Below are 27,610 nucleotides of genomic sequence, written 5' to 3' on the forward strand. Positions count from 1 at the left end.
GGACGGAGACCCAGAGTGATGAGGGCCCAGCCCTGCAAAGGCCCTGAGGCTGCCAGTCCTACAGGACTCCGCCACGGCCTGGAGTCTGGATTTTCTCCTTTAGGCCACAGGCAGCCTCAGGGTGTTGGTCGCTCGGGGGGGTGTTCCTCAAACCGCTCTGGTGCCGGGTGCTGAGCGGCTGTGCAGGGCAGACAGAGGGGAGCGGGCCAAGGGGCACCGGGAATGGGGGTGCACTCGCGTGTTCACAAGAGGGGGACTCTCTGACACCTGCTGCGAGTGGAAGCCTGGCCGGGGTCCCTTCCCAGGCCTCTGTGGGGGTCCCTGTGGACCCCAGACCCAGGTCCCCGTGTGGAATGGAGCCTGGAGGCGGCCCCGTACCCGGGGCTCCCAGGCTCCACCAGGCCTCCTGTCTGAAGGAGGGGAAACAAGCTCAGCTCAGGGCTGGGTGGTGCCCCGTCCCAGGCCCTGGCGGGCCTCAGCTCCATCACCCCTGGGGAGACCCCCACTTGCAGGGGAATACAACCCCCAGGAGACCCCACCCCTGGAGACCCCCGCGCACGCCGGCCTGGACGCAGCTCGCTCTTCGTCGCCCCCGCGCGGCCGCTCGGGACCAGGGCGCGAGAGTCCGGCCGGCAGGGGACCGGGGTGGGCAGGGGGCGGTGCCGACCCTAGGCCTGGTTCCGATTTCCCTTCAATTGACCTCGGGGGTCATCGTCTGCTGCGCGCGCTTTCTTATCTTCCCGTTTCTAAAAGTGAGACCTGGACTCGGCCCAGACCCACCCGCCCCGCCTCTCTGACCTCGGCCGGACCCGCCTTGGCCGCCAGCCCCTGCCTCCCTGTCGCCTCCGGAGTCGGGGGTCAGGGCGGGAAACCCCTCGGGAAACCCCCGGGGAGCAGCTGGAAGAGGGGGCGGTGGCAAGGAGCCCCGGGCGCCGCTATTTAAGCCACGGCCGCGTGGGCTGGGGACACGCAGGGGCCGGCATGGAGTGGGGCCTCGGCCTCCTGCTGCCCCTCTTCTTGGGGCTGCTGCGGCGCGGCCGCGGTGAGGGTGGGGAGCTCCGGGAGCGGAGGAGTCTGGGGAGGGGAGGGGGGTCAGGTGAGACGACGGGGCGCAGGGAGGGGAGGGGGCTCAGGAGGGAGGAGGGGGCGCAGGGAGGGGAGGGGGTCCTGGAGGAGAGCCTTGGCGGGGGCGGGGCTGGGAGGGCTTGGGGTCCAGGCGCGGGCGCCCCTGGGACCAGTCCAGGCCAGGGTCCCGGGTGGCGGGCGGGGCGCCCGGCTGAGCGCGCCGTCTGCCCGCAGGTGCCCTGGAGGTGGAGCCGCCCGAGCTCGTGGTGGCGGTGGAAGTGGGTGGGTCGCAGCAGCTGACCTGCCGCGTGGCCTGCGCGGACCCCGGGGCGGCCTCGGTGCAGTGGCGCGGCCTGGACACCAGCCTGGGCGCCGTGCAGTCGGGCGCGGGCAGCAGCGTCCTCTCCGTGCGCAATGCCTCGCTGGCGGCGGCGGGGATCCGCGTGTGCGTGGGCTCCTGCGGGAACTCCACCTTCCAGCGGACCGTGGAACTGCTGGTGTTCTGTGAGCCCCGCCACCCCTCGCGCATCTGCACACCCGGCAGCCCCGCATCACCTCTGTCCTCCTTTGCCGCTGCCTCCTCTCCGGAGCCTTTCGGGATTGCCCACCCCGCCCCAGCTCCGTGCCTGCGTTCCAGCTCCAAGTCGCTCTGCGGCCCGCTCCCTCCTCTGCGCACCCTCCTCCCTGCAGCCTCCAGGCCTTCAGTCCCCCATCCTTTCTACTCTGGGCCCCTCCCCCTTATATTCTAGCCACACCGAGCTTGGCCTCTGGGTCTTCCATGTCGCTGTGCACCAACAGTCCCCGCTCACCTTTGACCCCACCCCACACCCCCTCCTCAGGGCCCTCTGTGGTCCTGACCCTCCGGACTCAGCCCACCCCCCTCCGTCCCCTGTCCACAGCCTTCCCGGACCAGCTGACGGTCTTCCCAGTGGCCCTGGTGGCCGGGCGGGACCAGGAGGTGACCTGTACAGCCCACAACGTCTCGCCTGCCAGGCGAGACGACCAGAACACCGTCTCCTTCTCCCTGCTCCTGGGGGACCGGGAGCTGGAGGGGGCGCAGGCCCAGGACCCGGAACTGGAGGAGGAGTCCCAGGACGGCGAGGACTCGCTGTTCCAAGTGACACAGCGCTGGCTGCTGCCCCTGCTGGGGACCTCCCCCCCGCCCGCCCTCCAATGCCAGGCCACCATGAGGCTGCCCGGCTTGGAGCGGAGCCACCGCCAGCCCATTCCAGGTGAGTGCGGACCTGCCGACCCGCACCTTGGCGACCCCCAAGGAGCAAGTGAAGTTGCACCACCCAGCTCCTCTGCCTCGATGAGCGGGGCCCTGCGCTGGGACCCTGGTTCCCCCCTCACCTGCTGCGTTCCCATCCGAATGGTCACACTACCCATGGTGGCTGGGGAAATTGCAGGGTCCTGCCCCGGGGCCTTTGCGCTGCCGTGCCCTGCACCCAGAATGCCCTTCCCCCGGATCTCTCTGTGGCTCCCTCACTCACCTCCCTCAGGTCACCTTCCCAGTGAGGCTTCCCCTGACCCCCCTGCCCTGCCCCTCACATACGCACACGTGTATGCACACACGCGCACGCACACACACAAGCCCTTTCTCCTCTCCTGTTCTTGTTTCCGACACCTTTTATCAACACCTGACATCCTGTACATTCTCCTTATTTCCTTTCGTTATCTGTCTTGCCTGCGGTCGGCTTCACCAGGATGTGGATGTGTCTGTTTGGTTCTTGGGTGTGTCTGGGGCTAGAGCGGTGCCCGGCGCACAGTAGGTGCTGGATACCTACGTTCTGAATGAGTGAATGAACGAATGAGTGAATGACCTCACCAGGCACAGGGCAGAGTAGGTGCACGATAAATAAATACGTGTGGTGAACAAACGAAAGCATTTCCCGTGGGGCCTGGTGCACAGCAGGTGCTCCGTTCGTGTCAGACGTTACTGTTAATTTAACCCACACGTGTCTAATCCGGGACAGGCCCTTCGTGGCCTCTCACTACAGAAGCACCAATTCTCTCTCAGACAGGGCACCCTGAAACTCACGTTAATGTGCTTGGGGTCGTGGGGGTCAGGCAGCGCTTGGATCAAGTAGAAGCCAGGGGCTGGGGAGGGGGTGGTGGCAGGGCACATGGAGAGGCTGCTGGATCCGAGAGATTTTATAGGAGGACGTGCAGACCCCTCCTGGGGCCTCAGTCTCCCCATCTGCACCACAAGGTGACGAGCAGAAAGCTCAAGGACCCCCTCCCGCCATGGGGAGCATCTTCCCCTCTCTCCACCTCCCAGTCCCACAACAACCCAGCAGTTGATGACCCTGACCTTGCACTCCAGGCCCCCGTGTGAACTGGGTCACTGTCCACAGCAGCCCCGGGGGGTGGCCATTGCCCCCAGTACAGTGGAGGAAAGTGAGACCCAGAGCCCCAGCAGCTCGCTCAGGGTGGGGCGGCTGCCATGGACCCCGAGACCGCTCCCAGCCACCGAGATACCTGCGATCCACCCGAGAAGCCCAGGGTGTGCTCGCAGCTGTTCTGGTCCAACCCCATGATCCAGATGGAGAGACTGAGGCAGGAGGGGGGGCCTGGGGCGGCAGGGAGGGAAAACGGCCACCTTGTTTTCCAGTCCTGCACAGCCTGACCTCCCGGGAGCCCCCTGTCATGACCTCCCCAGAGGCAACGCCCCAGCAGGGCTCCACCCGCAGCCCTGGGAGTCCAGACCCCACGAGTCCTCGCCCCACCAGTCCAGGCCCCACCTCTGGGAACAGCTCCGCCAGGACCTGCCGCCCTGAGATCCACCAGTCGCCTGCGCCAGGGGGCCTGGAGCTGCTGTGTGAGGCGGCCTGCAGCCCTGGTGTGGCCGTGCGCTGGATCCAAGCCCCTGGTGGTCTGGAGGCCTACGATAGGCGGGAGGCCGGAGCCCAGGCTTGGCTGAGCATGCCGTGGGCCGAGTGCACCCCCGAGGGGTGGTTCCAGTGTCGCCTGGACCCCGGGGGCCAGATGGCCAGCCTGTACCTGGTCCCGCAAATCTGTAAGTTCTGGGGCTGGGGAGGGCCCAGAGGAGCCACGGGCGGTGGGGGGACGCCTTGCATCACCCCAGACCAGGAAGTGCCCCACCCAGCCTCAGTGGCCAGACGGCCTCCCCGACATCGTGCAATTACAGTGGCCTGGCATGGCAATGGCTGTAAATTTCAGGGACGTGAGATTTTACACCTCTTTGTAAACTAAAATTTACAATACAGACCCGAACAGCCTGTGGGAGGGAAATGGAAATAGGATACCGCCACTTACGGAATTTCAAATTTTCTGGCAGCCACATTCAGAAAAAAAAGTACAGATAAGTTTGATACTATGTTTTATAGAACCCAATATATCTCAGACGTTATCATGTCAACATGTAATCTCTAAACAAGTGTGAGTGAGACATTTTATATTCTTTTTATCTGGAGAAATACACATCTTCAACGTGCGATGTGTATTTACACCGAGGGCGCTTGCAGATGAGCCACACTCTGAACGCTGACATGGCCTGTGCCCACCTCACTGGACAGCCCACCTCCCACCGTCAGGTCCTATGCACCTTTCAAAAGATTCCCCCTGGATATCCAGGGGTTTGCACATGTCAAAAGCTGTTCTAAATGGTGAAGCCCTTTGTAAAGTTTCAGGGAGCTCGGTAGATTTGGAAACCCTCAGCAGCTCTGCTGAGCTTCTCCCCAAAACCTGCAAAGAGGGGTTCAGGCTCCTCACGCTTCTTTCTCCAGGCTCCCCAGTGCCGTCCGTGACCGTGTGGACGGGCAGCGTGGTGCTGGCGCTGCTGCTGCTGGCGGTCCTCACCTATCGCCTGTGGAAATGCTGCCGACAGACCACGGGGCCCACCAGCTCCTCTGGGCCCCCTGCCCTGCCTGGACCTGACTGAGGGGGTGGGAGTCAGGAGGTCACTCCTGAAGTGACCGGCTGTTCCTTCACTCACTTTTGACTGGAGGACGTTTGCAGGGTTCTGGACTGCATGAGGGCTGACTGCCGGCCCCTCACCCTGAAGGTCAGCAGTCCAGGTTCCCTTGCTGGCTGGATTTCCCCTGAGTGGGGCCCCTGGGAGCCACCCCCTACGGTCCAGAGCTGGAGAATAAAGAGCATCTGGTCTGACTTCACTGGTCCCTGTCAGGGTATGAGGATGCTGGAATCCTCTGCACAGCCCCTCTGAACTGGGTGACTCCCCAGCGCCACGTGGCCAGGGCTGGGGAGAAGGGGCAGCCGGGAGGATGTGCTCTGCCCGAGGTGGGCCATCACCGGTGCCTGCGCCCTTCCCTGGATTTGAGGACACCAGAGCCTAAAGAATATCTAGGACTCCTCAAAAGAAGTGGGGGACAGTATTTGGTGGAGGAAGAGCGTGGGCAGAGACACAGAAGAGAGGTGGCTTATTAAGGGAAACTGCATCTCTTTCTGGGTGGCTGGGGGCTGAGGAGGGGGGAGAGGAGAGAAAGGCTGGAGATGAGACCAGCATATGAAGGGGTGCAGGTGCCGGGGACTTCAGCCTGCGGGCACGGGGGAGCTACGGGAGAGTCTAGAGCTGTAGAGGATGCGGTGTGAGAAAGAGCCCCTCGATGGTGAGGAAAGGTAACAGCCTGGGCCGTGGGGACCACGAGAGGGCCAAGCATTCCGCGAACACGTGCTGGGGACTTGGGGCCACGGGAGCCCAGAGCAGTCCCTAAGCCCAGCCTGGTGGGTGGCTGCGGGGAGAGGGGGGGTCTTTCCCCCTAAGGTGAGCTATAAACTCAGACGGAGATTGGGTTGGGTTTACGACCAGCCCGCGCACAAAGGCTCAAAGACGAAAATCAGAAAAGTGGGCGGGGGCGGCGCTCAGTCCGTGAGTCTGGGCGCATCCATCCCCGCCCACGCTCGGCCGGGCCTCTCCGGTAACCAAGGAGACTCGTTGCTAGGGGACCACACTACTAAAAGACTCGCCCACTACCAAGATGGCAAGCAATCCGGCTTCATGCCAGAAACCAAGCCCTGCCTGAGGAGCCATTTTGGAGTCTGGCAAAATTCAGGTTCCGGACCCGAGCCAGGAAACTCAACCAGTCCACGGAAAGAGAAAACCCGAGGGGGAGTGCCGACTAGAACCCAGGGAGAGAAGGATCTGAGCTAGTCATTTCCCAGAGTCTCCCCGCGGGATCCCCGAGCTCTCTGCCCTTAACCAAGATGGCCGCACCCACGGCGCCAGCGCAGTGGAATATGGCGGCGCTTCCGGTCCCGCTGCCCTCAGCGAAGATGGCGGCAGTGGAGAAGCGGCGGCCGGCGGTGGCCCCGGCGGCCAGTTTCCCGGACAGCGGCCGGCCGGTGGTGTCCCGGGCGGCGGCAACGGCCGAGAGCGAGGAAGACTTCCTGCGGCAGGTCGGCGTGACGGAGATGCTGCGCGCGGCTCTGCTGAAGGTGCTGGAGGCGCGGCCCGAGGAGCCGATCGCCTTCCTGGCGCACTACTTCGAGAACATGGGCCTGCCCTCGCCGGGCAACGGCGGCGCCGGGGAGCCCCCGGGCCAGCTCCTGCTGCAGCAGCAGCGCCTGGGCCGCGCGCTGTGGCACCTCCGCCTGGCTCACCACTCTCAGAGGTGCGGGGTGGGGCCCGGGCGGGCTGCGGGCGGGAGCTGGACTCCAACTCCCAGCGTGCTCCGCGCGGCTCTCCGCCCTCGGCGCCGGTGGTGGCGCGCGGGGCATGCTGGGAACTGTAGTCCGCAGTGCCTCCCGGGTGCCGGGTGCACCGCGGCCGCGATGGGCTTGTGCTGCCGCGGATAGCCCGGCAGGCTTCGTCCCTTGTGACAGCTCTTTGCAGGTGCTGAGTTCCCCCTTGCAGCCCACCCCACTTTGAAAATCTCAGTGCCCAAGGTTGCAGAGCAAGGCCGCGGAGCCTGGTCCCTTCTTGCTGCCTCGTTGCCAGCATCCCCGTCCATTCAGCCAGAAAATGAACACAGACAGGGCTGGGCCGTGGAGACAGAGAGCAACTCGGACACCCAAGGGCCCTACCCCAGGGGGAGGCTCCTGGCGGTAGGAGGGGCGTCCAGAAAGAGGCCTGCCTGATGCGCAAGGGCACCGGCCTGGGGGCTGCAGAGCAGCAGGGTGGGACCCACGGGGGGAGCAGAGCCTGAGGCAAGCATTTATGAGGGGGTAATTTTATAAGGGGGTGCCCCCGGGAGAACCCAGGAAAGGGGAGGAAGCCAAGCAAGGAAGCTTTTCAGGGGATTCCCAGGTGCTTCCAGCAACCCCCACTCCTGAGAGAGTCACAGCTGCAGGTCACAAGCCCGGGAGGGAGCCCTGGTGTGGGAAGGCAGTGAAGGGCGCGCATCTCAGCAGATCACCCACATCCCCACCCACAGAGGGGAAGGGAGTGGGGGGGGTGTCCACGATGACAGCCATACAAGGAGTGGTGGGGCGTCTGGGGGCTGGGGGCCCCCTGCGGTGGGGACCGGGGAAGAGGAGCAGGTTGGTGGGCTGTGTGTGGTCTGGGATGTGCTGGGAGGGTCGAGCTGATGGGTGTGCTGGGGCCAGGGTGGCAGGAGAGCGTGTGAGAAGAGTCCCAGGTGGCCCGTGGGGCTGTCTGCTGAGATGGGAGGTCACTGGTTTGGGGGAAGTTTCCAGAGTCACTTTGGGACTGTTAAGTCGTGGGGCTGGGAGAACCTCACAGCAGGAAGGTGGACAGGAGGGTCTGCAACTGAGACAGGCGACTGGGACAGGAGGTTGTCACCTGGGAGGGGTTGTGAAGGCCTGAGGCGAGCTGAGAAGAGCCCAGGACCCAACACTGAGGAGCCCCAGCCTTGGAAAACCCACAAAAAAGCTTGAGAAGGCAGGCCGGACGTGAAGGAGAGAATAAGAGAGCAGCACCCGGAACGTCTTCCAAGGAGGAAGAGTAGTCAGCTGCAGTGCTGCCAAGTACAGTCGTTCAGGTCGAGCACTGGACAAGCCGCTCACCCCCATGGACACCACAGACGAGGATGTTCAGGTGAAGGCTTTTTGCAGAGCCTTCTCCTAATTCACACAGAGACACCGTGTGGGCTGGCGGTGGCCCTGTGTCCAACAGCCCATTTAGGGCCAAGGGGACTGTATTTTTTTTTTCAAATTGAGTTCATAATAGTTTACATCAATGTGAGATTTCAGTTGTACATTATTTCTTGACTGTCACCACTAAGAGCTCCAGGGGGCTGTGTTTTTCTTCCCGTGGCTGCTGCAACAAATTACCACAAACTTGGCAGCTTAAAACAACAGGAATTTATTCTCCTGCAGTTCTGGAGCCAGAAGTCTGAGGTCAAGGTGTCTCAGGGCCACGCTCCCCCCGGAGCCTCCAGAGGGTCCCTCCTGCCTCTTCTAGCTCCTGGGGGCCCTGGTGTCTCTGGGCTGGTGGCCTCTCCTCTGTGTCTGTCTCTCTCTGTTTTCTCTCTTGTGAGGACACTGGGCGCTGGGTTTAGTGCCACGTCATCTCCAGACCCCGAACCGATGGCATCTGCAAGACCCGATGTACAAATAAGGCCACACGCACAGGTTCCAGGTGACGTGCATCTTGGGGGACGCTGGTCACTGCACCGCAGGAGCGTTGGAGACTTTGGCTGGAGGCCACCTGGAGCAGCAGGGGCCAGAGGGAGGGGAGCGAGCAGGGGAGGCAGCGGTCACTCAGAAGACGGGCTCACTTTCGGAGCCCCTTAACCTCGCCTGACGGACCAGAAGCAGAAGCCGGGTTGGGCGGGTCCCGGGTGTGGAGACGGGTGCTCCCTCTGAGGCCAGGAAGCTTTGCCGAATGCTGAGGGGGTGACCCGTCCTGGCTGCTCTGAGAGCATCATCACGAAAGATCCGGGTGAAGTCAACCAGGGTGCCCCCTGCCGGCCTCAAGGCCCCACAGCACAGTCATTCTGGGACTTGCTGACCTGCGTGGCCAGCGGGTCAGAGCCAGTGTGGCCCCAGGCTTCCTTCCAGGCCATCTCCTTGTTAACAGTAGTAACAGCAGGAGCTCCGTTCCTGCGGGTCCCTGGGACCCGGGAAAACTCGCGGAGGGTCCTCAGCTCAGATCATGCTCTGGGGGGCCATCCTGGGCCCCGTAGAGAGTTCAGTCGCATCCTTGGCCCCACCCACCCAGTGTGACCACCACAGACGTCCCCGACATCACTCAGTGTCCCCTGGGGGTCACCTGTGTCAAGAGCCCTGGTCTGGAGTGAGTCCATGGCTCTTTCTGGGGACACGTCATGAATATATATATTTTTAACAAACGCTCATGGCCTGCTCTGTGCAGGCACTGTGCTGATTGAACCCCCAGTAAGCGCCCGATCCCCGCTCCACAGATGGGGAAACTGAGGCCGGAGCCCGGGCTCCCCCCACAAGGCTGAGACTGGAGCCTGGGCGTCCCGAGAGCACAGCAGCCAATGTGGGCTTCCCTCGTGTTCCCAGTGACTCAGCAGGTGGCAGGGACCCGCCAGGACTGTGGCCCGGGAGTGTGGCCCGGAGCCTGGCAGCCCAGAGGTGGAGGCCACCTCCTCTGGGTTCTTGAGGATCCTCATGGGCGGCAGTGACACCTGTCGTGTCCTCCTGCCTGCAGGGTGGGGAGCCTCAGAGAAATGGCGTCTGACAGCCGAGGTGTGGCCTGTCACAGCTGATGACGGCGTGCGTGGCCACCGCCCACCCTAGCACAGAGTCCGTCCTCTGTGCTCACGGAGGTCCGAGAGGCAGGGACGAGGACACTCCCCTCCAGGCAAGGAGAGCAGGCGGCGGTGACAAGGACCCCGGACAGGACGGGCTGGGCCTCACGCGCAAACAGGTGACCCCGGACCCTCCGTGGCCCTGGCACGGCTGACGCTCACTCCCCTCACACGGCGGGGTCAGTGGGGGCCCTGCTCAAGCCGCCGTGGCAGCGGGGGGCAGGGAGCACGATGGCTCTGAACCTCCATGGAAGGTGACCACTGGGGCTCCAGCTGAGCGGCCCCGCGTGGAGTGTGGGGGAGCCCTGGCAGCCAAGCCCTGAGGACCTGCCGTGGCTGCAGGTCATGAGGACCCCGAGCCGGAAGCTCAGCCAAGGCCCCGAGCCCGACACACAGCCCCGCGATGTGGTAAACATCTTTGCCGTCTGAGGCTGCTGGTCTGGGCATCTGTTCCGCAGCCACTGGTGACGCCTCACTCAATGGGATGGCCCCGCGGGCACCTTCCTGCTGAGAGTTGATGACAGAGCTCCTGCGAATGTTCTCAGGGGGCCTGGCCGGCTGACGTGTGACAGTCCTAATGACGGCAGGAGCGTTCATCAGCGTGAGGCTGCCTCTGGCCCACCCTCAGCACCTCACGGCATCATCTCACTGCCCGGGGTGCCGCAGGTCGGATGGGAAGAGGAAGCGCTCATGGCCAGATGGGCCGAGATTGAAGCCGGCTGGGAGAGACCCCCAGGGACGGCCTCTCACCCTGGACTCGGTGTCCTCCTCTGTCACAGGGTGCTGCCCACGGAGCCCCTGGGCCAGCACATCCATGCACAGGCCCCACACTGGGCAGAGTGGTGACAGAGTGGCCAGCATGTGCTGGGCGCCTGCTGCATACTCTAGGGGAGGAAGACGGACTCTGGGGCCTTCTGCTGGGCTACAGATTAAATCACCATGAGACAGAGTAACAGGAGGAAATCACGCACAGCTTAGTAACACGTTTACATGGGAGAAACCCAGGGAAACTGAGCAACTCGCCAGAATGGCCGAGCTGCCACCTTAAATACCGTCTTCAGCTAAAGACAAAGGAGGGTGTTGGGGGAGCATTTGGGGGCTTCGAAGGGGAGGAAGGCAACTCACAGGGACGTGGCAAAGCAAATGTTTGACGAACAGAACTTTGATGAGAGTGGGCTTAGCAAGGACCCCGCCAGTCTGCGATACCCAGCGTCATCTGTGGTGATGGCCTGTCCTGGGGACAGATCTATCCTGCGTTCTCTTAGGCAGTTGTGGGAGAAGTCAAAGTTTCTTTCAGAGTCTTTTGTTCTTAAAAAAAATTAAGGCAAGGGGCTGGCCCGGTGGTGCAGCAGTTAAGTTCACACGTTCTGCTTCGGCGGGCAGCCCGGGGTTTGCCAGTTTGGATCCTGGGCGTGGACCTACACACCGCTCGTCAAGCCAGGCCGTGACAGGCGTCCCACATATAAAGTGGAGGAAGATAGGCACGGATGTTAGCTCAGGGCCAGCCTTCCTCAAAAAATGATAATAATAATCAAGGCAAGGCAAAAAGACATTTTGAGGTGGCCAATTCTGATCCCCCATAATACCTGCCAGCATGTACTGGGCGCCTGCTGCATACCAGCCTGCAGAAAGGTGAGGCGACATTCCCAGGTCACACAGGAGGAGAGGGAGCTGCCCTGCGTCCCTCCCTCCCCAGGGAGCTGAGCCCCCAGAAGGGACGAGTGTGAGCCCCGCGGTCAGCCCCTTCCTCTGTGGATCCTCGGCCCACCATCAGCCCTGAGCCTCACTCCCCATTGTTGCAGTGGAAATAGTAACGAGCCACCCACACTCTGGCACCAGACCACGGGCCCCACACTGGGCTGTCGATGCCACAAGGGGAGTGAGACACGGGGTCAACCAGCGGGCAGGCTAACCCCGCAGACCCCACCTTCACCACAGTGCCCCCAGCTGCTTGCTCCTGGAGCTCACGACACAGCCGGGTATGTGCTGGGCCCTCAGGATCCCCGTGGGGCAAGGAGCCATACCCCTCACGGCCGACAGTGGGTGGACAGACTCCTGTGAGGGAAGTGGTCAGTATTCTTGCTTTGTGGCCCGTCCCTGTCGTGACCGCCTGCCTCTGCCTTCACAGCAGGAAGGTGGCCATGGGCAGCGTGTCAGTGGATAGTCGTGGCCCTGCGCCAGTAAGACTGTCTTTACAGAAGTGGGCAGTGGGCCGGGTCTGACCCCCCCCCCCCCCCGCCACGATAGTTGTTGACTCAGCCTGTGGGACTGTGGGAGACTGAAATGCGTGGACTCATGCTGGCGGCCAGGCACAGTGTTTGGCCGAGAGTGACCCCTCTAAGTGCAGGCATCATTGGGGGGACCCTGGGGACAGATGCCTGGGGTTGACTGGCAGACGTTTCTCGAGGACCTGCTGTGTGCAGGGTCATGTTCTGGGCACCAGGGCCATAGCAGTGACCGACATGAACTCCCTGACTGGGCTCCTGGCCTGATGTCCTGGTGGGAAAGACACAGTGTCCTGAGGACGCCACATAGGAAGTCAGATAGTAGGAACTCCCGTGAGGGAAGATGGAGGAGTAAGGTGTCGTGGAGTCAGGGGGCCCACGGAGGAGCTGTGGGGAGGTCCGGGGAAGGGCATGCAGGGCAGAGGGCACTGCCCGTGCAAAGGCCCTGAGGCTGGGCCGGGCCTGATGCTTCGGAGGCAGAGGGGGGACTGGAGATAGAGGGAGGATGGGAGGCAGAAGAGGCCTGGAGACAGAGGGGGGACTGGAGGCAGAGGGGGTGAGGGGGGATGAGGGACGGGAGGCCGGGCCTGGTGCATCGGAGGCGGGGACGGAGGCGGGGCGGGGCCGGGAGGCCGGGCCGGCGGGGGCTCCCCTGCGCCGCCGACGCCCCTCTGCCCGCAGGTCGGCCTTCAACAACAACGTCGGCGTGGCCTACGAGTGCCTGAGCGCCAGCGGGCGCAAGAAGCGGCCGGGGCTGGACGGGCGCACCTACAGCGAGCTGCTGCGGCGCGTGTGCCGCGACGGGGAGGCGCCCGAGGAGGCGGTGGCGCCGCTGCTGCGCAAGATCCAGTGCCGCGACCACGAGGCCGTGCCGCTCGGCGTCTTCCGCGCCGGCACGCTCGCCTGCTTCGTGCTGCTCGAGTTCGTGGCGCGCGCCGGCGCGCTCTACCGCCTGCTGGCCGAGCCGGGCCTGGCCGTGGCCGACCGGCGCCTGGGCCAGGCCGTGCTGGACACTCTGGAGGGCGCCCTGCAGGCCGGCGACGCCGCCGCGCCCGCGCGCTACCTGGAGGCCGGCTCGCGCCTGGGGCCCGACAGCCTGGCGCTCGCCATGGACCGTGCGCGGGGGGCCCGGCGGCCCGGCGCCCCCATGACCCGCGAGGAGTTCCTGGGGAAGGCGGCCGCCCTCTTCATCGCCAAGGTCAAGCCGGTGGGCTGAGGCCGCCCCCGCGCGAACGCGGCGTGGACCGGGGCTGCGCGGCCCTGCGTGCGGGGGTGCGGGGAGCCCCCAGACAGCTTCGGACCTGGAGCCACGCCCCAGCCCCTGCGGGGGAGCCGGGGGTCCCGGGAAGTGGGCCCCGTTCCCAGCCCCGCGAAGACCCCTCCTCGGCGGTAATAAAGTCTGTTCCCGAGGCCGGCCTGCTGTGTGTGCTCCCCGCCCGCGCCCCGTGTCCACGCGGGCCAGGCCCCCCGGGTCCCTCCGCTGCCCACCTGGAAACGCCAGGGCACCCTGGACTCGGCCTTATGGGAGCAGAGGGCACGGGGCCGCCCAGCGAAGTGCCCTGGACCCAGGAGCTCTGCTCTGCTCGCCACGCACTCCCAGCGCAAGCAGTTCCTCTTGGCCTCAATTTCCCCAGCTGTCAGAGGAAGAGGTCAGCTGGGCAGATACTGATGACAGTGGTGACGGGAATGGCTGACACGTTCGAGACCAGCAAGCCTCATTCGACTCAGCACGGCCGCAGGAGGAAAGTAGGCCACCACCCGCGTTAGGCGGATGGGGAAACTGAGGCCCAGAGAGGGGAAGGGTCACACAGCCAGCAAGGGAGCAGGCAGGGATTTGAACCCAGGCCCGGCTCCAGAGCCCACACCCTACACTGCCTCCCCCACCTGCTGCCAGTTCCTCTGGAATCCACGCCCGCCCACAAGCTCCCTCCAGTCACTGTTGACCCGGCGCCCGGCCCCCTCTGCCCCCCAAGGGACGGAGAGCCCGCAGGGAGCAGATTCGCAGCCGGAACCACTGCTGTCTGTGGCTCCCCTCGGCCTTGGTCGCCCCCTGATAGAGTGTCATCAGGACAACCCCTCTGCTGACTGAGGGAGACCCCACGGGAGCGGAATTTAAAGCCTTAATGAGCTGCCGATGGTGGAGTCCACATTGTCCCCACCCACCCCCAGACCTGCCCTGGGTGTAGGGTAGGTGGTCAGTGAACCGAGGAACCAGGGCACATCATGCTGGCCCTCGTCCAGAGCTGCCTGCGCCCCCTCAAGAGGCGGATCAAGAGGTGGCATCTGTGTCCCCTCCCCGAGCCCGAGTGGCTTCTCTGCCTCCCACAGGAGGCAGGCCTGGGTCACGGCCACGTTGTGGGGAAGCCCAGGCCACGTGGTCCCCGCCCAGCAGACCCGTGAGTTAGATAAAGGATGGTTGTCATCTTAACGCACAGTGTTCTGGGGCCATTTGTTACACAACAATAGGAAGCAGAAGGTTAAGAAGTGGCCGCTCAGTCAGCGGTGGCCATTATGTCACGGCCCGCGAAAGGGAATGCACCCGAAGAGTCAGCATCTGGCGGCCTCGGGCCCGGACCGTGCGCTGGGGAGCGGCAGGGAAGAGACGTGGGTGAGGCCCTGCGGTTCAGAGCTCACTCACGGGCTCCAGGCCGGGACAGGACCCCGGGCACAGCGATTCCCAGCAGACTTGGCTGGGCACCCTCTGGTGGGCTCTGCTCCCCGGGGGTAACCGCTCCCTCCTGGTCATCAGAACCCAGGCTGGGCGGTGTGCATCCGGCGTTGCTGGTGCCACCAGATGCCCCTCCCAGCTCGCACCTGCCCCTCGAGGGAGGAGCCACACGGCCCAGGAGGCTCCATCCCTCCTTTGGGGTCAGGCGTCCGCAGTGAGTGACACCGAGGGTACAAAAGTCGGCTGCTTGCCTCAGACGGAGCTGACTGGGGGCAGCTCACACTCCAGGGCCCCCCATCAGGCTGAGGGGACTCAGGCCGGGACCACCTCCCCACCCCGTCCAGCTTCCCTCACGGCCTCCACCGAGTAGCCCACAGCCCACCCATGGGTCCACAAGTCCCAGTTGCCAGGATCCTGGCTTGACTTTGCCAGCACAGCCCGGGGAGCTGACCTGCCCTCCTCACCCGGCCTCGCAGCAGCGTGCACCATGCAGGGCCCCAAATCTCCCGCCTCCAGCAACACGTGCTTCCTCATCCCGCACAGGACGCACCTCCTCTTCCCCGCTTCCCTGGGGGACCGTGTCCTCCCAGCTCCATCCGGGGCCTCTCCGTCCTCTCCTCATGCATCCTCCTCTCCCAGCTTCAGTTACCGTCTGGTTGCCAAGGGTTCTCAAATTCACCTCTCGGCCCCGCCCTGCCCTGCTCCAGCCCTTGAGAGCCAACCACCTGCTGGGCATCTCCCCAGGGGCACCTCAAGGATGTCTCAGGTCTGCTAAGTCTGGGACGGAGCCTGTCGTCAGCCTCCCTGATCCCAGGGCTCCTCTGGGGCGTCTGGTCTCTGAGGAAGCCCCAGGTCCAGCCAGGCACCGAGGCAGAGATTGGGGGCTGGCCTTGCTCTGCATCCTGTTGGTTGCAGCTAGTAACTTGGTCCAGCCTGCTCCTCCCTGTGGTCCGGCCGGCATCCTCATTCACCTGGGAGAACCCATCGGCCCCACTGGCCAAGAGGATTGCTCCAGGTGCCCTGGTCCCAGTGATTGGTTCAGGAATAGCATGTGACTCCCAGCTGGCCAATGAAATGCAGCCCTAGGAATTTTTTCTGGGACAGCTACAATGGGAGGATCAGGGCCTGAATTCTGGAGCCATCTTGTCACCATGAGGCCTGTGAAGGGAGCCAGCACTCAGGAAAGCTGAGCCAAGAGACTCCTCTGCTTCTTTTCTTGTCTCTGTCACCTCACTCCGCCCCAGGCACGCTGGTCTCTAGGTGATCCAGCTTGGCCCCACCTCAGGGCCTTTGCACGTGCTGTTCCCTCTGCCTGGAACACTGTTCCTTCGGACCCAGGTGGCTCACTTCCTTCTGGTTTCTGCTCAACTGCTGCCTCCTGAGACGCCTCCCCTGACCCCTGCCCAAAATAACCCTCCTGCACCACCCACTTTACTAAGACCCACCACACTTTATTTTTCCTCATGGTAATTTTTGCTACCAGAAAGTGCTTGCTTATCCATCAGCTTGTTTACGGCCTCCCTGAGGACAGGGGTTTTTGCTCCTTTTGTTCACCACTGCGTCCTCAGCGTCTAGATTTGTGCATGTAAGGCCATGAGTGAATGAATGAACGAATGAATGAGTTTCCCAGAGGAAGAATCTGAAGTTCATAGAGATAAGTGTGCAGTTCCCATGGCTGTTGCAGCAAGTCCCCGCAAAGCTAGTGGCTTAACACAAGTTTACTGTCCCAGTTCCGGGGCTGAGTCCTAAAGTCCAGGTGTGGGCTGGGCTGTTCCCTCCGGAGGGTCCAGGGGAGAATCTCTCTGTTGCCTTCTCCACTTCTGGAAGTGCCCGCATGCCCGGGCTCACGGCCCCTTCCTCCCTCTCCAAAGTGTGTCACTCCATCTTCTGCCCGTCGTCACATCGCCCGCTCTGCCCCCAACCCTCCCGCACCCCCCCCCCCGGGGACTACACGGGACCCACCTGGATGACCCAGGATGACCTCCCCATCTCCGGGATCTGAATCCCGTCTGCAGACTCCCTTTTGTCACGTGAGGGAGTGTATCCACAGCTCCGGGATTAGGACGTGGCTGTCTATGGGGGGCCTTGTTCTCCAGCACAGTAAGTAGCAGAGGGCACAGCCAGGGGGAGGCAGAGCTGGCCTTGCAGGGGCCACATTCTCTCCTGTGCGTCCCCTTTTACTCCCCCTGCAGCCCCTCTGCCTCCTGAGATTGTGTCTTTCTTCCCAAGAGGCATCATTGCCCCAAAACACTATTGTCTAAGCCTCCATAACATCTTCAGGATCCATGCTAAGAGCCTTTCAAATATAACATCATGTAACCCATTTAACAGATAGATAAACTGAGACTTGGTTTAGCACTTGAAGACCATTTCCAAGGTCGTGGCTGAACTCAGATTTGAATGCACGGCTCTTCTTTGGCATGTGCCAGAAGGCCCAACGCAAACTGGCTTCATAAGAAAAGAAGTAACTTATCAGCTTGCATCATTGGTGCATTCAGGGGGGGTCAGGTATGGCTGTATCCAGGAGCACAAACAGGGTTATCTGCCTGTCTTGTCAGTCAGCTCAGCTTTCCTGAGTGTCAGCTTTGTTCACAGGCCTTGTGGTGATAAACGGTCCCATATCTCCAGGCCCAGGTCCTCCCAGCTCAGCCACCCCAGCGCCGTGTTCCCAGAAAAACTCCCAGGATGGCTCAGTCACATACTGTTCCTGAACCAGCCACTGCAGCCAGGGGTCCTGGAGCCCTCTGATTGGATGACCATCCCTGCAGCCAGGGCTTGAGGGTCAGTCCAATTCCAACCTCACAGACTAAGAGTGGGGACCCCCAAAGGAAAAATCGAGGTGCGATGGCCAGAACCCAAGGTGCTAAGGCAGAAACCCCAGACGTCCACCACCCCATGATGTTTCAGAGCCTGAGGAGCAGGCTTTCCCCGGGGACGAGACCCCACATGGGACCAGCTGGAGAGGCCATCAACCTGGTACCTCCTTTTACATTTCCAGTTCCGCCCACCCACCCAACACGCCCCAGGGATGTGGGGTGTCGTGTAGAGAGATCTTGGGAAACCTCTCTGGAAGAATCTTGATTAATTCTCATTGTCTACGAGCTGCCACATGCCAATGCTGTGACACTGCACCTCTCCCCACCGCTCACACTGTCTTCCTTCCCCCACACAGGGTCACCTGCTGCCCCCAGCTGGATGAGGCCAGGGCCAGGTGTGAGGGCACCTGGGGGAGGGAGCCAGCTCAGCCCAGCCAGAAGTGACACCTGGCAGCAATGCCCCAGGGCCAGGGCCACAACAGGCCCCGGGTGCCACGGCCCCCTTCCTGGGGGGCTGTCACCTGCAGATGGGAGGGATGGAGGCCAGGGGGCAACGCCCACCCTCCTTACCAAGTGTCCTGGGGAGAGGCCTCTGGGCCTGCCCTCAGCCAGGTCAGAGCTCAGGCGGTCCAGTGAAGCCCAGGTTCAGGACTTGTGTGGGGTCGAAGGTCAGCCTGAGATCAGGGCGCAGCGAGGATCGCGCTCAGTCCGGGGGTTTGGCCGGGAGGGGAGCTGAATGAACCGGGAAGAGAGCTAATTTCTTCCCCAGCTTCTCGGGGGCGCAGCGCCGATCTGCTGGGATTCTAGCCCGTTGGAGTGAATCAAGCCGCGGGGGAACTTTGGGGCCTCCCCGCTGACCCTGGGGTCCCAGCGAGCTCCCCCCCCGTACTCAGCCCCTCTGAGGGGAAACTGAGGCACCGCCCGTCCAGGACCCGGTCTGCGGGCCGGGCGCTCGCCTGCCCTCCCGCCTCCCCGCACAGGCCCGGCTCCCCGTCTGCCCGCCCGGAGCACCGGCGGGGACGGACGGGGAAACTGAGGCTCGGGCCGCGGAGGAGGGGGTCTGGCCGCCCCAGCCCCTCCCTCCGCCCGGCCCGGCCCGGCCCCGCCCCACGCGAGGACGTCACAAAAAAGGCCCCACGGCCGGGCGGGCGGGCGCGGGTCTCAGGGCACCTCCGCCGCCTCCCGCGCACAGGTCCGTGCTCGTCCGGCCGGGAAGCTGCCGCCTCCGGGGTCGGAAGCGCACGGCGCCTGCGCGCTCGGTCCCTCCCTCCGGCGGCCGTTCTCGCGTGCACGGGGCGGGACTCCACTTCCCGGCGTGCCCCGCGGGCGGGCGCGCAGTCGCGGGCGGCGGGGGCGCGCAGGCGCGGTCCAGCGCGGGGGTCGCGCAGGCGCAGCGGGGCGGGGCGCGGGCCCAGGGAGCGCCGGGCGGCGGCGGCGCCAGAGCGGGTGGAGCGCTCGGGGTCCCCGGGTGGCGGCGGCGGCGGCGGCGGCGAGGAGGAGGAAGGCGGCCCCGGCCCGTCCCGCGCCCCCGACGCGGCCCCGGGCCCGTCCGCCGCCATGGCCCGGCCGCTGGTGCCCAGCTCGCAGAAGGCGCTGCTGCTGGAGCTCAAGGGGCTGCAGGAGGAGCCGGTGGAGGGCTTCCGCGTGACGCTGGTGGACGAGGGCGACCTGTACAACTGGGAGGTGGCCATCTTCGGGCCGCCCAACACCTACTACGAGGGCGGCTACTTCAAGGTGCGCGGCCGCCGGCCCGGCCCCCTCCCCCGCCCCGGAGCCCCCTCCTCCCGTGGACCCGGACTCTCCTCCTCCCCTGGACACAGATCTTCCTCCCCCGCCCCTTCTCCTCCCCCGGGACACAGACCCTCCTCCCCCGGTCCCTCCTCCTCCCAGTCCTCCCGGGCCCCTGTTCCCTCTCTTGGACCCTCTCCCCCAATTCCTCCCCCTATGGCCCCGGCCCCAGACCCTCCCCCCCCCGGAACCCCCCTCCTCTCAGGCGACCCTCCTTCTCCTGCAGGACCCTCTTTCCTCGCTGGCACTCCTCCTCCAGCTGGATGCCCTCCTTCCTCTTTCGGCCCCCCCACTTTGACCCTGGACTGCCTCCTCCCCCAGCCAGGCCTTCTTCCTTTGGTCAGGGTGGGGGATCCCTTGGTCTTCCCTTCTGTCCGCCTTCAGGAGACCCTGAGAACCACCCGGTTCCCTGGAAGGCAGCTTCAGGCCCCCAGAGGGGAGGCAGGACCCCTCTGAGCCCCTGTTTGTTGAGTGTGAGATCTTGCTTCCCTCTCCCTGGGAAGCTCACCTCCCTGGTGCCATCTCCTTCCCACTTGGCCGGCCCTGTAGGGAGGGGAAGGGAGCCCTGGCCGACCCAGCTCTCAGCTGCCTGCTCTGCCCCTGCCCAGAGGGACAAAGGGCTCTCCCCAGAACCAAAGGCACTATTGTTGGGGAGCAGCAGCCTTGGGGAGGGAGGAGCGGGGGGAGGGAGGCCAGCCCTGGGTGGCCGCTGGGTCAGTTGCTCGGGTTCCAACAAAGGCTCGGATGGGCCTTGGCAGCAGGACTTGCTTGGAGAGCGGCCATCCTGGCTGATAGCAGGGGCCAGGTCCTTGGCTTCATCCTGGGCTTTATGTAACACATTGTCCTGGGGAGGTTGAGGCTGTTCTCCCATTCTCCACCCTGTGCCTGCACCCACTGCAGAGGGTGTCCCGTGGACCCTGGGCCCCAGCTCCTGCCAGCACCCTGACCCTGGCTGCAGAAGCTGGGTTCCTCTTGCCCCAGCTGGCCTTTCTCAGGTTCCACTGAGCAGGTGGCTCCTGGGGGCCCGAGTCTCAGGCTCTGGGCCATTTTTCCTGTCCTCTGCGGTGGTTTAGTTCCAAGGGGTTCCCTTTGGTGGGGGTTGTTGGGAGCAGGGAGGTGAGTGCTTCCCGGGCCAGCTGTTTCTGTCTGGAGTGACAGGATACTCGGACCAAAACCCAGGCAGCACTCTCGACCTCGTGACCTGAGCTCAGGCGTGGCCTCGGAAGGACCCCATTCAGAGGGCAGGGGCGTCTGCTCTTTGAGCCACAGGTTCGAGGCGGGGGTCTCCCTGCACACCAGGTAGGGAGTAGCCTCAGCAGAGGAACCCGGTCACAGCCTGCCAAGAGCCCTGCAGAAGCCACAGCCCACTGGCCGCGGGGAGGGGTGGGCAGACGTCTGTGTCTGCGCTTTGGGCTCATGTCTAGGCGGGCCTGCTGCGTGGCCATGAGGGGGCAGCCGGGTCTGCTGGACGTGACCCCTGAGTCAAGGTCCCTTGTGCTGGCATGGGGCCGGGGGTGAGTGTGGACTGCCCTGTGATGAGTTCTGCATCTGGAATCCGGCCTCCTCGTGCTTGGAGCGGGTTTGGTCACTGAATGGTGTCAGCAGCCATCTCCCTAGCCTCTCTTGTCTACTTTAGGCTGGCTAGCTGTGAGGATAAGGGCTCAGAGCTGGGATAATAGGGTCTCCCCTGAGGCCAGGCCAGGATCCCAAGCAAAGTTGCCCGTCTGGGAGGAGAGAACGTGGGTCTCGCTGTTGCCCACTAACTGGTTGCAAGGGATTGTGGGTAGAGCTCCCAGGCTGGCGTTGCGGGGTCATCCCATTTCTCTAGAGGAGAGTAGAGGGTTCATCACAGCTGCCGTGGGGTGTGTCCTCGGGGGAGCCAGCCTGGGACTCTGCGTGGTTCTGCCGTCCATCTGGTCCTCTAGTCTGTGTCTGGCGGGGGGGGGGCTTCTCTTCCCAGGAGATGTGGAAATACAAGGGTAGGACGTGCCCCTGGGTCTCTGTGGGTTGCTTCCGCCTTCCTCCCGGCCAGCCCAGCCATGCCCACTTCTCCTTTTACGAGCCGTAGACGGCCCCTGGTGTGTGAGGGGGGTGCCGGGGAGACTGGGTTCCAGAGCCCGCTCTGCACCTCACTTGCTGTCTGCCCTTGGGCACAGTGCTTTCCGTCTCTGAGCCTCGGTTTGCTCAGCGGTAGCGGCATCTCCGTGGGCGCGTGAAGTGAGGTTCGCAGTGGGAACAGTGGGTGTCAGTGCAGGGAGGCCTGTGCTGTTGTCGGGCTGCCCTGTCGCCTCAGCATGCTTACCCAGTGGCACAGGGGCTGTCCCCGAAGGCCCGAGCCCCTGCCTGTGAGGGCAGCTCTCCCAAGGTGGGCCTGGCTGTCTCCAGGGCCTGGGCGGCGCCCCTCCCCCCGTCTGCCGTGATCTTCTGCTCGGCCTTCCTGACCCCCCAGAGGGACACCTGCGGGCAGAGTGCCGGCCGCCCTGCGCTGACTCATCTCTGCCCACGGCCCGGCCCGTGGCGGCGGCAGGAGCGGTTGCTGAGTGAACACACGGCTATTTTAATCCCCTCCGTAACTGGAAACTGAGGCGAGGGAGCCCAAGTGCGCGCTCGGGGCACACGGCTCCCAGGGCCTCAGGCCAGCAGCTGGGAGCCCCGACAGCGGGTGGAGGCCACTCAGCCCACAGACCCCCAAAAGCCAAGGTGGCCTGTTGTGGCCCGGACCCCAGGCCTGCCGGGGCGTGGGCGGCCAGCAGGGTCCCTCGAGCACACCCACCCATCCTGATGGGGTGTCCATCCCAGGCCATTGTCCTGTTTGTGTGTTTGCTGGCGGAGTCCCCGAGCGGTGCACGGTGCTCGGGAACCAGGCCATCTTGGCTGAGCCGCTGATCCCCACACAGGCGCGCCTCAAGTTCCCCATCGACTACCCCTACTCCCCGCCAGCCTTCCGGTTCCTGACCAAGATGTGGCACCCCAACATCTACGAGGTGAGCCTGTTCTCCGGTTCCTCTGTAACGGGGGTGGGGGGAGGCCGTGCCGCCACAGAAGCCGCTGACCCCTCCCTCTCTCTGTCCTCACGCAGACGGGGGACGTGTGCATCTCCATTCTCCACCCCCCCGTCGACGACCCCCAGAGCGGGGAGCTGCCCTCGGAGCGGTGGAACCCCACCCAGAACGTCAGGTGAGGCGGGCGGGCCCCCGTTCCTGACCTCCTTGCTTCCTTGGGCCCGGCCAGCCCTGGGGATATGGACCTGGGAAGACAAACCTGTGTGGTCCTTGGGGCCGCAGCCTCTGTTCAGACTGGCCTCCCACCAGGATGCGGGGGCCCTGGAGTCCTCAGGGCTCGATCTGCTGGCCTCTCCCTCCTTCCTCGACGTCCTGCCCGCCCGCCGTCAGGCTTGGCTTCTGGGGATCTTGTGTCTGTGGCTCCCTGCCCCTGGGTCTCTCCTCCTTTCTCAGCCTCTGCCATCTTGGGGGTGAGCTTCTCACCCTGAGCGGGCACCCCGCCTCTGGGCCCAGGCATCCTCGGTGCAGTCCCAGCCGTAGTGGAAGTTGGCACAGAGGGGCCTGCTCCCCAGGAGGGACGTCCAGGGGACGGGGACACCCAGGGGATGGGGACGGGTGGAAGGAGGGTGCCCAGGCGTCTTATCCCTGGCGCCGGGCAGAGGGCAGGAGGGGCCCGGTTGGTAGGGCTGCTCAGTGCTCCTCCCCTCCTGTCCTGGGGGTAAGTCCTGACCAACATCGCCTGCCGGGGAGGGGGGATGGGGGGATGGGGCCCCTGGGCGGGTGCTGGCTTCACGGTACGTCCAGAGCCCCGCAGTGACTCGGGCCTGAGGAGCCAGGAAGCCAGGACTCGGGGTGTCCCCCCCATAAATGGCAGCCGCGTCGGCCGTTCACAGCCTGCGGCTCCTGCTGCAGCGTCGGCCGGACTCCGGGGCGGACGTGCCCACACCTGGCTCCCTGCTCCCCCAGGACCATCCTCCTGAGCGTCATCTCCCTCCTCAACGAGCCCAACACCTTCTCGCCGGCGAACGTGGACGCCTCGGTGATGTACCGCAAGTGGAAGGAGAGCAAGGGCAGGGACCGCGAGTACACGGACATCATCCGGTGAGGGCTCCTGGCGGGCCTGGCGGGGACACTGGGGCCACAGAGGGTCCAGTGGGCTCAGGCCCAGTGCTTCCTGGGCTCTTCTCCTGGTTCAGAAAACTCAGTGTTTCTTTTCTTTCGCGTCAAGATCTCCCAGTCGTGGTCCGTGTGTTTACTGTGACACGGAGACACGCGTGTGCAGCTAAACGCCCGTCGTGTGCGTAATGCGCGTGCCTCGCACACAGGCTGACATTGTGGTGCACATGCTGACACCCAGGCGCCCTCACAGCTTTACAGGGTCCCCACAGCCGTTCACCTCGTGCCTGAAGCCCCAGGATCCCGTCTTCCTCTGCGCCCTCCCCCACGGGCAGCACCTCTCAGGACGCGGGGCCACTGTTGGCGTTTTGGCCCCAGTGTGTGTCCCACAGCCAGGCTGGGCTTGCTGTCAGCTTCTGGGTGCCACCTGACCCACATCGGGGCATGGGTGTGGTTGCGTATTTGTGCATGGGTATGTGCGTCTGTTTGCGTGCATCTGCAGGTTTGCACTGTATTGTTCGTGTTCACACATGTCTGTGTTAATGTGTGGGTTTGTGTGTTCATGTCTTCGTGTGTGTTCATGTGTGTCTGCGTGTTCGTATGTGTGCGTGTGTATCCCTCTGCTGGCTTCTGCTCCTTGGCTTGGCTTCATGCCCCTCCTCCTGGGGAGGGTGTTTTTCGTGTCACTGAGATTGTGTTTCACGTAAGTCTTTCTTCTCCATGTGACAGTCCGTGGGCGTCAGTCACCTTCGTGATTGTGAAACCCGGAGTCATCTTTGGAGGCAGGAGAGTCGTGGTGTCGCACGTTTCAGTAACGGTTTCTCTTCTAAGGAGTAGCTTTTCTGGTGATTAAGGTGACGGGTCACTGGAGTCTCGCTGGAACTGAGCCCCTTGTTCTAGTTGTTTCCTGTGTTTCCCTCGCAAGCAAACGGGTGAAGGTCTTTGCTGAGGATCTTGCGCTAGACGGTTCTCAGGGCGCAGGCGCCACCTCCTCGCTTGTGCCCCGCGCCCACTGTCCCTGTTCAGTGCGGGGTCTGCTGGCGTCTTTTGAGACAAACTTAATCCTTCGTTAGGTTTTTCCGACATTGTCGGTTGTCGTTTGCCTTCAGTTAGGAAAGCGAACAAGCTAGACGCACCCCTGCCTCCTGACCTGGCCCCTCGAGGCCCACGCTGTGCCCACGGGAAGCCGAGGGTGTGTCCCCCCTGCGTCCACGCAGACAGTGAGGACACTTCGGGCCCCAGACGTTGGCGACAGCCCAGAGGCATCATGGGTGGAGGGTGAGGAGCCACGGCCTGTCCACGCCACGTCAGAGGGCCCCACCGTGGCACCGGAGTGGGGCTGGAAAGGCAAAGGGCCTGGGGGACGGTCTCTGGGAGACGCGGCCCAGCGCTCGGCGAGGAGGCGACAGACCCGAGCGACGGAGGGAGCACGTTCACAAGGGAGAAAAATCTCAGACCAGAGCCAAGAAGACCCCACGGCCCCAGCCACTGAGGGCGACGTCTAGGGTCTCCTTCCAGATGTCCAGCCCTGGACCTCTCTCCTGGCCCAGTCACCCCCCTCCCCGACCTCTGACCCCTGACCTCACATCTAGAGACACAGAGGACAGCCTCCCTAGGCCACTGCTCTCACTTGACCTTCGAGGCCCGTCCATGGGGACTGACACACCTGCACCATCCTGTCACACTGCGTGTGGCCCCACCAGTGCCCACCTCTGACACACGTGAGCGGGCAGGTGTGCACATTACAGGCACACGCATGTGGGCAGGTGTACACGGGTGAGCAGACATGCACACGCAGACAGGGGCGCACGTGTGGACGGGCGTGGGGGTGTGTTGGGGTGACGGCTCCATTCCCGGGTCTCTGTCTGCTCTGCAGGCCGCCACCCATTTATCCTGAAGTCCCGTTCCCGGGGGATGCGCTCTCGTCCCTCACATGCCCTGTCGGGTGGTGTCTGCGTGTCTCATGGGAGCAGTTTCTGAACAACCGCGACGGTGCCTCGTGGTGACTGTGTCTGCTGCGCCCCACACACGCCTGAGGGGCTCTCCTCTGCGTCCCCACCGTCCGGAGCGACTGTCCCCCGTGCTGGGCGGTCATGGCTGTCGCTCTGGGGCCTGAACGGCTGTGATGGACGTCCCTGCGTGTGGCGCTGGTCCCACTGGCTGTCCTGGGAGGTGCTGTGGAGCCGTGAGGCACTGACCCCCGGTCGGGGTGAACTCGCTGGGCTCCCGAGGGTTGTGCCATCAGCTGCTCTCTGCCTGTTTCTCCTGGCTGCCCTCCCACGTGGCACCACAATAAGCACCGGGCTGTTTTTATCTTCGAGCCTCGCTGTGGCAGCTCCCGTGGCCATGTGGGTGAGGACGACAGCTCCTCTGCCTGTCGGCCACCCTGGCCACGTCCCCAGCCTGCCTGGGGCTCAGACATTCCCATGTCTGTGGCCGATAATGCACGGTGCTCGTTCTGACGTAGCTCCTGCCGGGATGGCGGGCGGGGGTCACGCTCGCTGGGGGCTCGTGCTGCGCTCCACATGAGCCGCGGGTGTGCCGGCTCTGTGCCCGCGGCCGTGTGCGGTGTCTGTTGTGTGCGTCTTCCTAGGGGTGAGCCCCAGCATCCGTCCGCTCCGGGGATCCGTGTTGCGTCTGCAGGGTGGGCTCGGCCTTGGGGCCCGTCCGCGGGTCTGCCCGTCTGTCCTTCCCTGTTCACAGAAGCACGAGGACGGGGCGTGAGTCCCTCCTCCCGTCGCCTGCGGCGGTGGTGCCGTGGGCAGAGGGTCTCGGGGTCGTGTCCCTGCAGTCTGAGGTCCCTGTGGTGCGGGCCGGGTTGCGCACCCTCCCACTGCTTCGTCCACATGTGTCCCCCAGCCTCGCACGCAGTCACCCCCTCCCCCAGAGGCGCGGCCGTGGGGTCCCGGCGCCCGCCCGCCGTCAGTGTCGCTGACGCCCCGTGTCTCCGCAGGAAGCAGGTCCTGGGGACCAAGGTGGACGCGGAGCGGGACGGCGTGAAGGTGCCCACCACGCTGGCCGAGTACTGCGTGCAGACCAAGGCACCCGCGCCCGACGAGGGCTCGGACCTCTTCTACGACGACTACTACGAGGACGCCGAGGCCGAGGCCGAGGCCGACAGCTGCTTTGGGGACGAGGACGACTCGGGCACCGAGGAGTCGTGACGCCGCGTCCCGGCCGAATAAACTTGCAGATTTTACCTCAGCGGCCGGCTGTGTGGGCTCTGAGCGCCCGACGCCGAGACTACCTCACGGGCGGCGCGCCGGCCCGGTCCCCCCGCTCCCGCCTCGGTCCGCGCATCCCGCGTCCGCCTCCGCTGGAGAGGGGCCTGCATTGTGGCCCGGGGCCCCGCGGGAGCTAGGAGCTGGGCGCCGGGCCAGCCGGGCGGGTGGGCCTGGAGCCGCGGGGACCCAAGGGACCGTCCCGGCCTGTCCACAGCTCCGCCGGCCGCAGTGGAGGCTTGGGGCTCCCGGCTCATGAGTGAATGGAGTGACTCGCGGTCGCCTCTTCTCTCTGCTTTGGTTTGTTTGGAATCTAAATAAAGCGACTTTACGAGAAGCCACAGCTCCCTCTCCTTGGCCACCTGGATGGCTGCTTGTCCCCAGGTGCCCGGCCGGCTCGCACCTGCAGCAGCCACGCAAGTGACCGGGTCAGGCGGGCCGCGGCCACCCTTGTGCCTGGGGGAGGGCCAGGGGTCAAGGAGGGTTCTCGAGGCCCAGGGTGTAGCCCCCATCCTGGGTCTCCAGCCCGGGAACGACCCCGCAGCGCCCGTCCAGCCTGCAAGCCGCCGCCAGCCAGGGTCCCAGGCACGGCTGGGTCAGGCCCACCAGGGCCCCGTGGTGGGGGCGGTATCGCTGCTCTGGCCCCAGGCAGCCCCTCTGCCCCCAGCACCCACAGGGTGCACCCGTCCCCGACGCCACCCGGGCCCTGGTCCTCTTCCATGTCACAGAAAGTCCCGTGCGGCTGACTGACATCAGGACGAAGGCCCAATGGGTCAGCCTGGGTGCGTGCCTGGAGCCTGGATGGGCCCTCACAGTTGCGGGCCCCACGGGCCTGTGCAGCCCCCGCGGTCCAGTGGTTCCGCCTCTCTCCTAACGTGAACATTACAACATGGAGGGTTTCACCCAGTCTTCTCAAGTTCTGGCTTTTCTTAAACCTGGAGGGCGGGCAGCCTGGGGCCAGCGAGGCCCCCGGACGGGACACGGCCGCGTCCTGCTGACCCACGGGCCGTCCTCATCCTCCCCCCGCCTCGGCCACCGCTGAGCCCTGC

The 27,610-nt window shown here is 64.5% G+C and overlaps 3 protein-coding genes across 7 annotated transcripts; all 3 read left to right on the forward strand.

The window, feature by feature from the left end:
• The first annotated feature begins 849 nt into the window (after positions 1-849).
• On the forward strand, positions 850-5,197 carry MADCAM1 (mucosal vascular addressin cell adhesion molecule 1). 2 transcript variants are annotated; one of them, XM_044751741.2, is made up of 5 exons: positions 850-1,096; positions 1,300-1,569; positions 1,965-2,297; positions 3,680-4,084; positions 4,815-5,197. In XM_044751741.2, the coding sequence occupies exons 1-5, from the start codon at positions 982-984 to the stop codon at positions 4,967-4,969; spliced, it is 1,278 nt and encodes a 425-aa protein (XP_044607676.1). In that variant the 5' UTR covers positions 850-981; the 3' UTR covers positions 4,970-5,197. The 2 variants fall into 2 exon arrangements, with proteins under 2 accessions (XP_044607676.1, XP_044607677.1); XM_044751742.2 differs by having other exon boundaries at positions 853-1,042.
• A 1,085-nt stretch (positions 5,198-6,282) lies between these two features.
• On the forward strand, positions 6,283-13,360 carry TPGS1 (tubulin polyglutamylase complex subunit 1). The gene is made up of 2 exons (XM_044751748.2): positions 6,283-6,659; positions 12,632-13,360. Exons 1-2 carry the CDS (start codon positions 6,286-6,288, stop codon positions 13,164-13,166), a joined length of 909 nt encoding a protein of 302 aa, XP_044607683.2. The 5' UTR covers positions 6,283-6,285; the 3' UTR covers positions 13,167-13,360.
• Positions 13,361-18,822: 5,462 nt separating this feature from the next.
• On the forward strand, positions 18,823-26,898 carry CDC34 (cell division cycle 34, ubiqiutin conjugating enzyme). 4 transcript variants are annotated; one of them, XM_070491008.1, is made up of 6 exons: positions 19,029-19,168; positions 19,449-20,521; positions 22,120-22,206; positions 22,302-22,399; positions 23,118-23,325; positions 26,294-26,898. In XM_070491008.1, exons 3-6 carry the CDS (start codon positions 22,183-22,185, stop codon positions 26,699-26,701), a joined length of 738 nt encoding a protein of 245 aa, XP_070347109.1. In that variant the 5' UTR covers positions 19,029-19,168; positions 19,449-20,521; positions 22,120-22,182; the 3' UTR covers positions 26,702-26,898. The 4 variants fall into 4 exon arrangements, with proteins under 4 accessions (XP_044607678.1, XP_044607680.1, XP_044607681.1 ...); XM_044751743.2 differs by lacking the exon at positions 19,449-20,521 and having other exon boundaries at positions 18,823-19,168; XM_044751745.2 differs by lacking the exon at positions 19,449-20,521 and having other exon boundaries at positions 18,823-19,168; positions 23,137-23,325.
• The last annotated feature ends 712 nt before the right edge of the window (positions 26,899-27,610 follow it).

The sequence above is a fragment of the Equus asinus genome, chromosome 20 (assembly GCF_041296235.1).
Source record: "Equus asinus isolate D_3611 breed Donkey chromosome 20, EquAss-T2T_v2, whole genome shotgun sequence".
Lineage (NCBI taxonomy): Eukaryota > Metazoa > Chordata > Mammalia > Perissodactyla > Equidae > Equus > Equus asinus.

What these genes read in the sequence shown, in the direction of transcription:
- MADCAM1 (XM_044751741.2), top strand. Translation starts at nt 982, where the DNA reads ATGGAGTGGGGCCTCGGCCTCCTGCTGCCCCTCTTCTTGGGGCTGCTG. An exon ending in CGTGGAACTGCTGGTGTTCT is followed by an intron (nt 1,570 to 1,964) that starts GTGAGCCCCGCC and finishes CCCTGTCCACAG; the next exon opens with CCTTCCCGGACCAGCTGACG. An exon ending in CCACCGCCAGCCCATTCCAG is followed by an intron (nt 2,298 to 3,679) that starts GTGAGTGCGGAC and finishes CTTGTTTTCCAG; the next exon opens with TCCTGCACAGCCTGACCTCC.
- CDC34 (XM_044751743.2), top strand. Translation starts at nt 18,992, where the DNA reads ATGGCCCGGCCGCTGGTGCCCAGCTCGCAGAAGGCGCTGCTGCTGGAG. An exon ending in ACGAGGGCGGCTACTTCAAG is followed by an intron (nt 19,169 to 22,119) that starts GTGCGCGGCCGC and finishes ATCCCCACACAG; the next exon opens with GCGCGCCTCAAGTTCCCCAT. An exon ending in GAGTACACGGACATCATCCG is followed by an intron (nt 23,326 to 26,293) that starts GTGAGGGCTCCT and finishes GTGTCTCCGCAG; the next exon opens with GAAGCAGGTCCTGGGGACCA.
- TPGS1 (XM_044751748.2), top strand. Translation starts at nt 6,286, where the DNA reads ATGGCGGCGCTTCCGGTCCCGCTGCCCTCAGCGAAGATGGCGGCAGTG. An exon ending in CTGGCTCACCACTCTCAGAG is followed by an intron (nt 6,660 to 12,631) that starts GTGCGGGGTGGG and finishes CTCTGCCCGCAG; the next exon opens with GTCGGCCTTCAACAACAACG.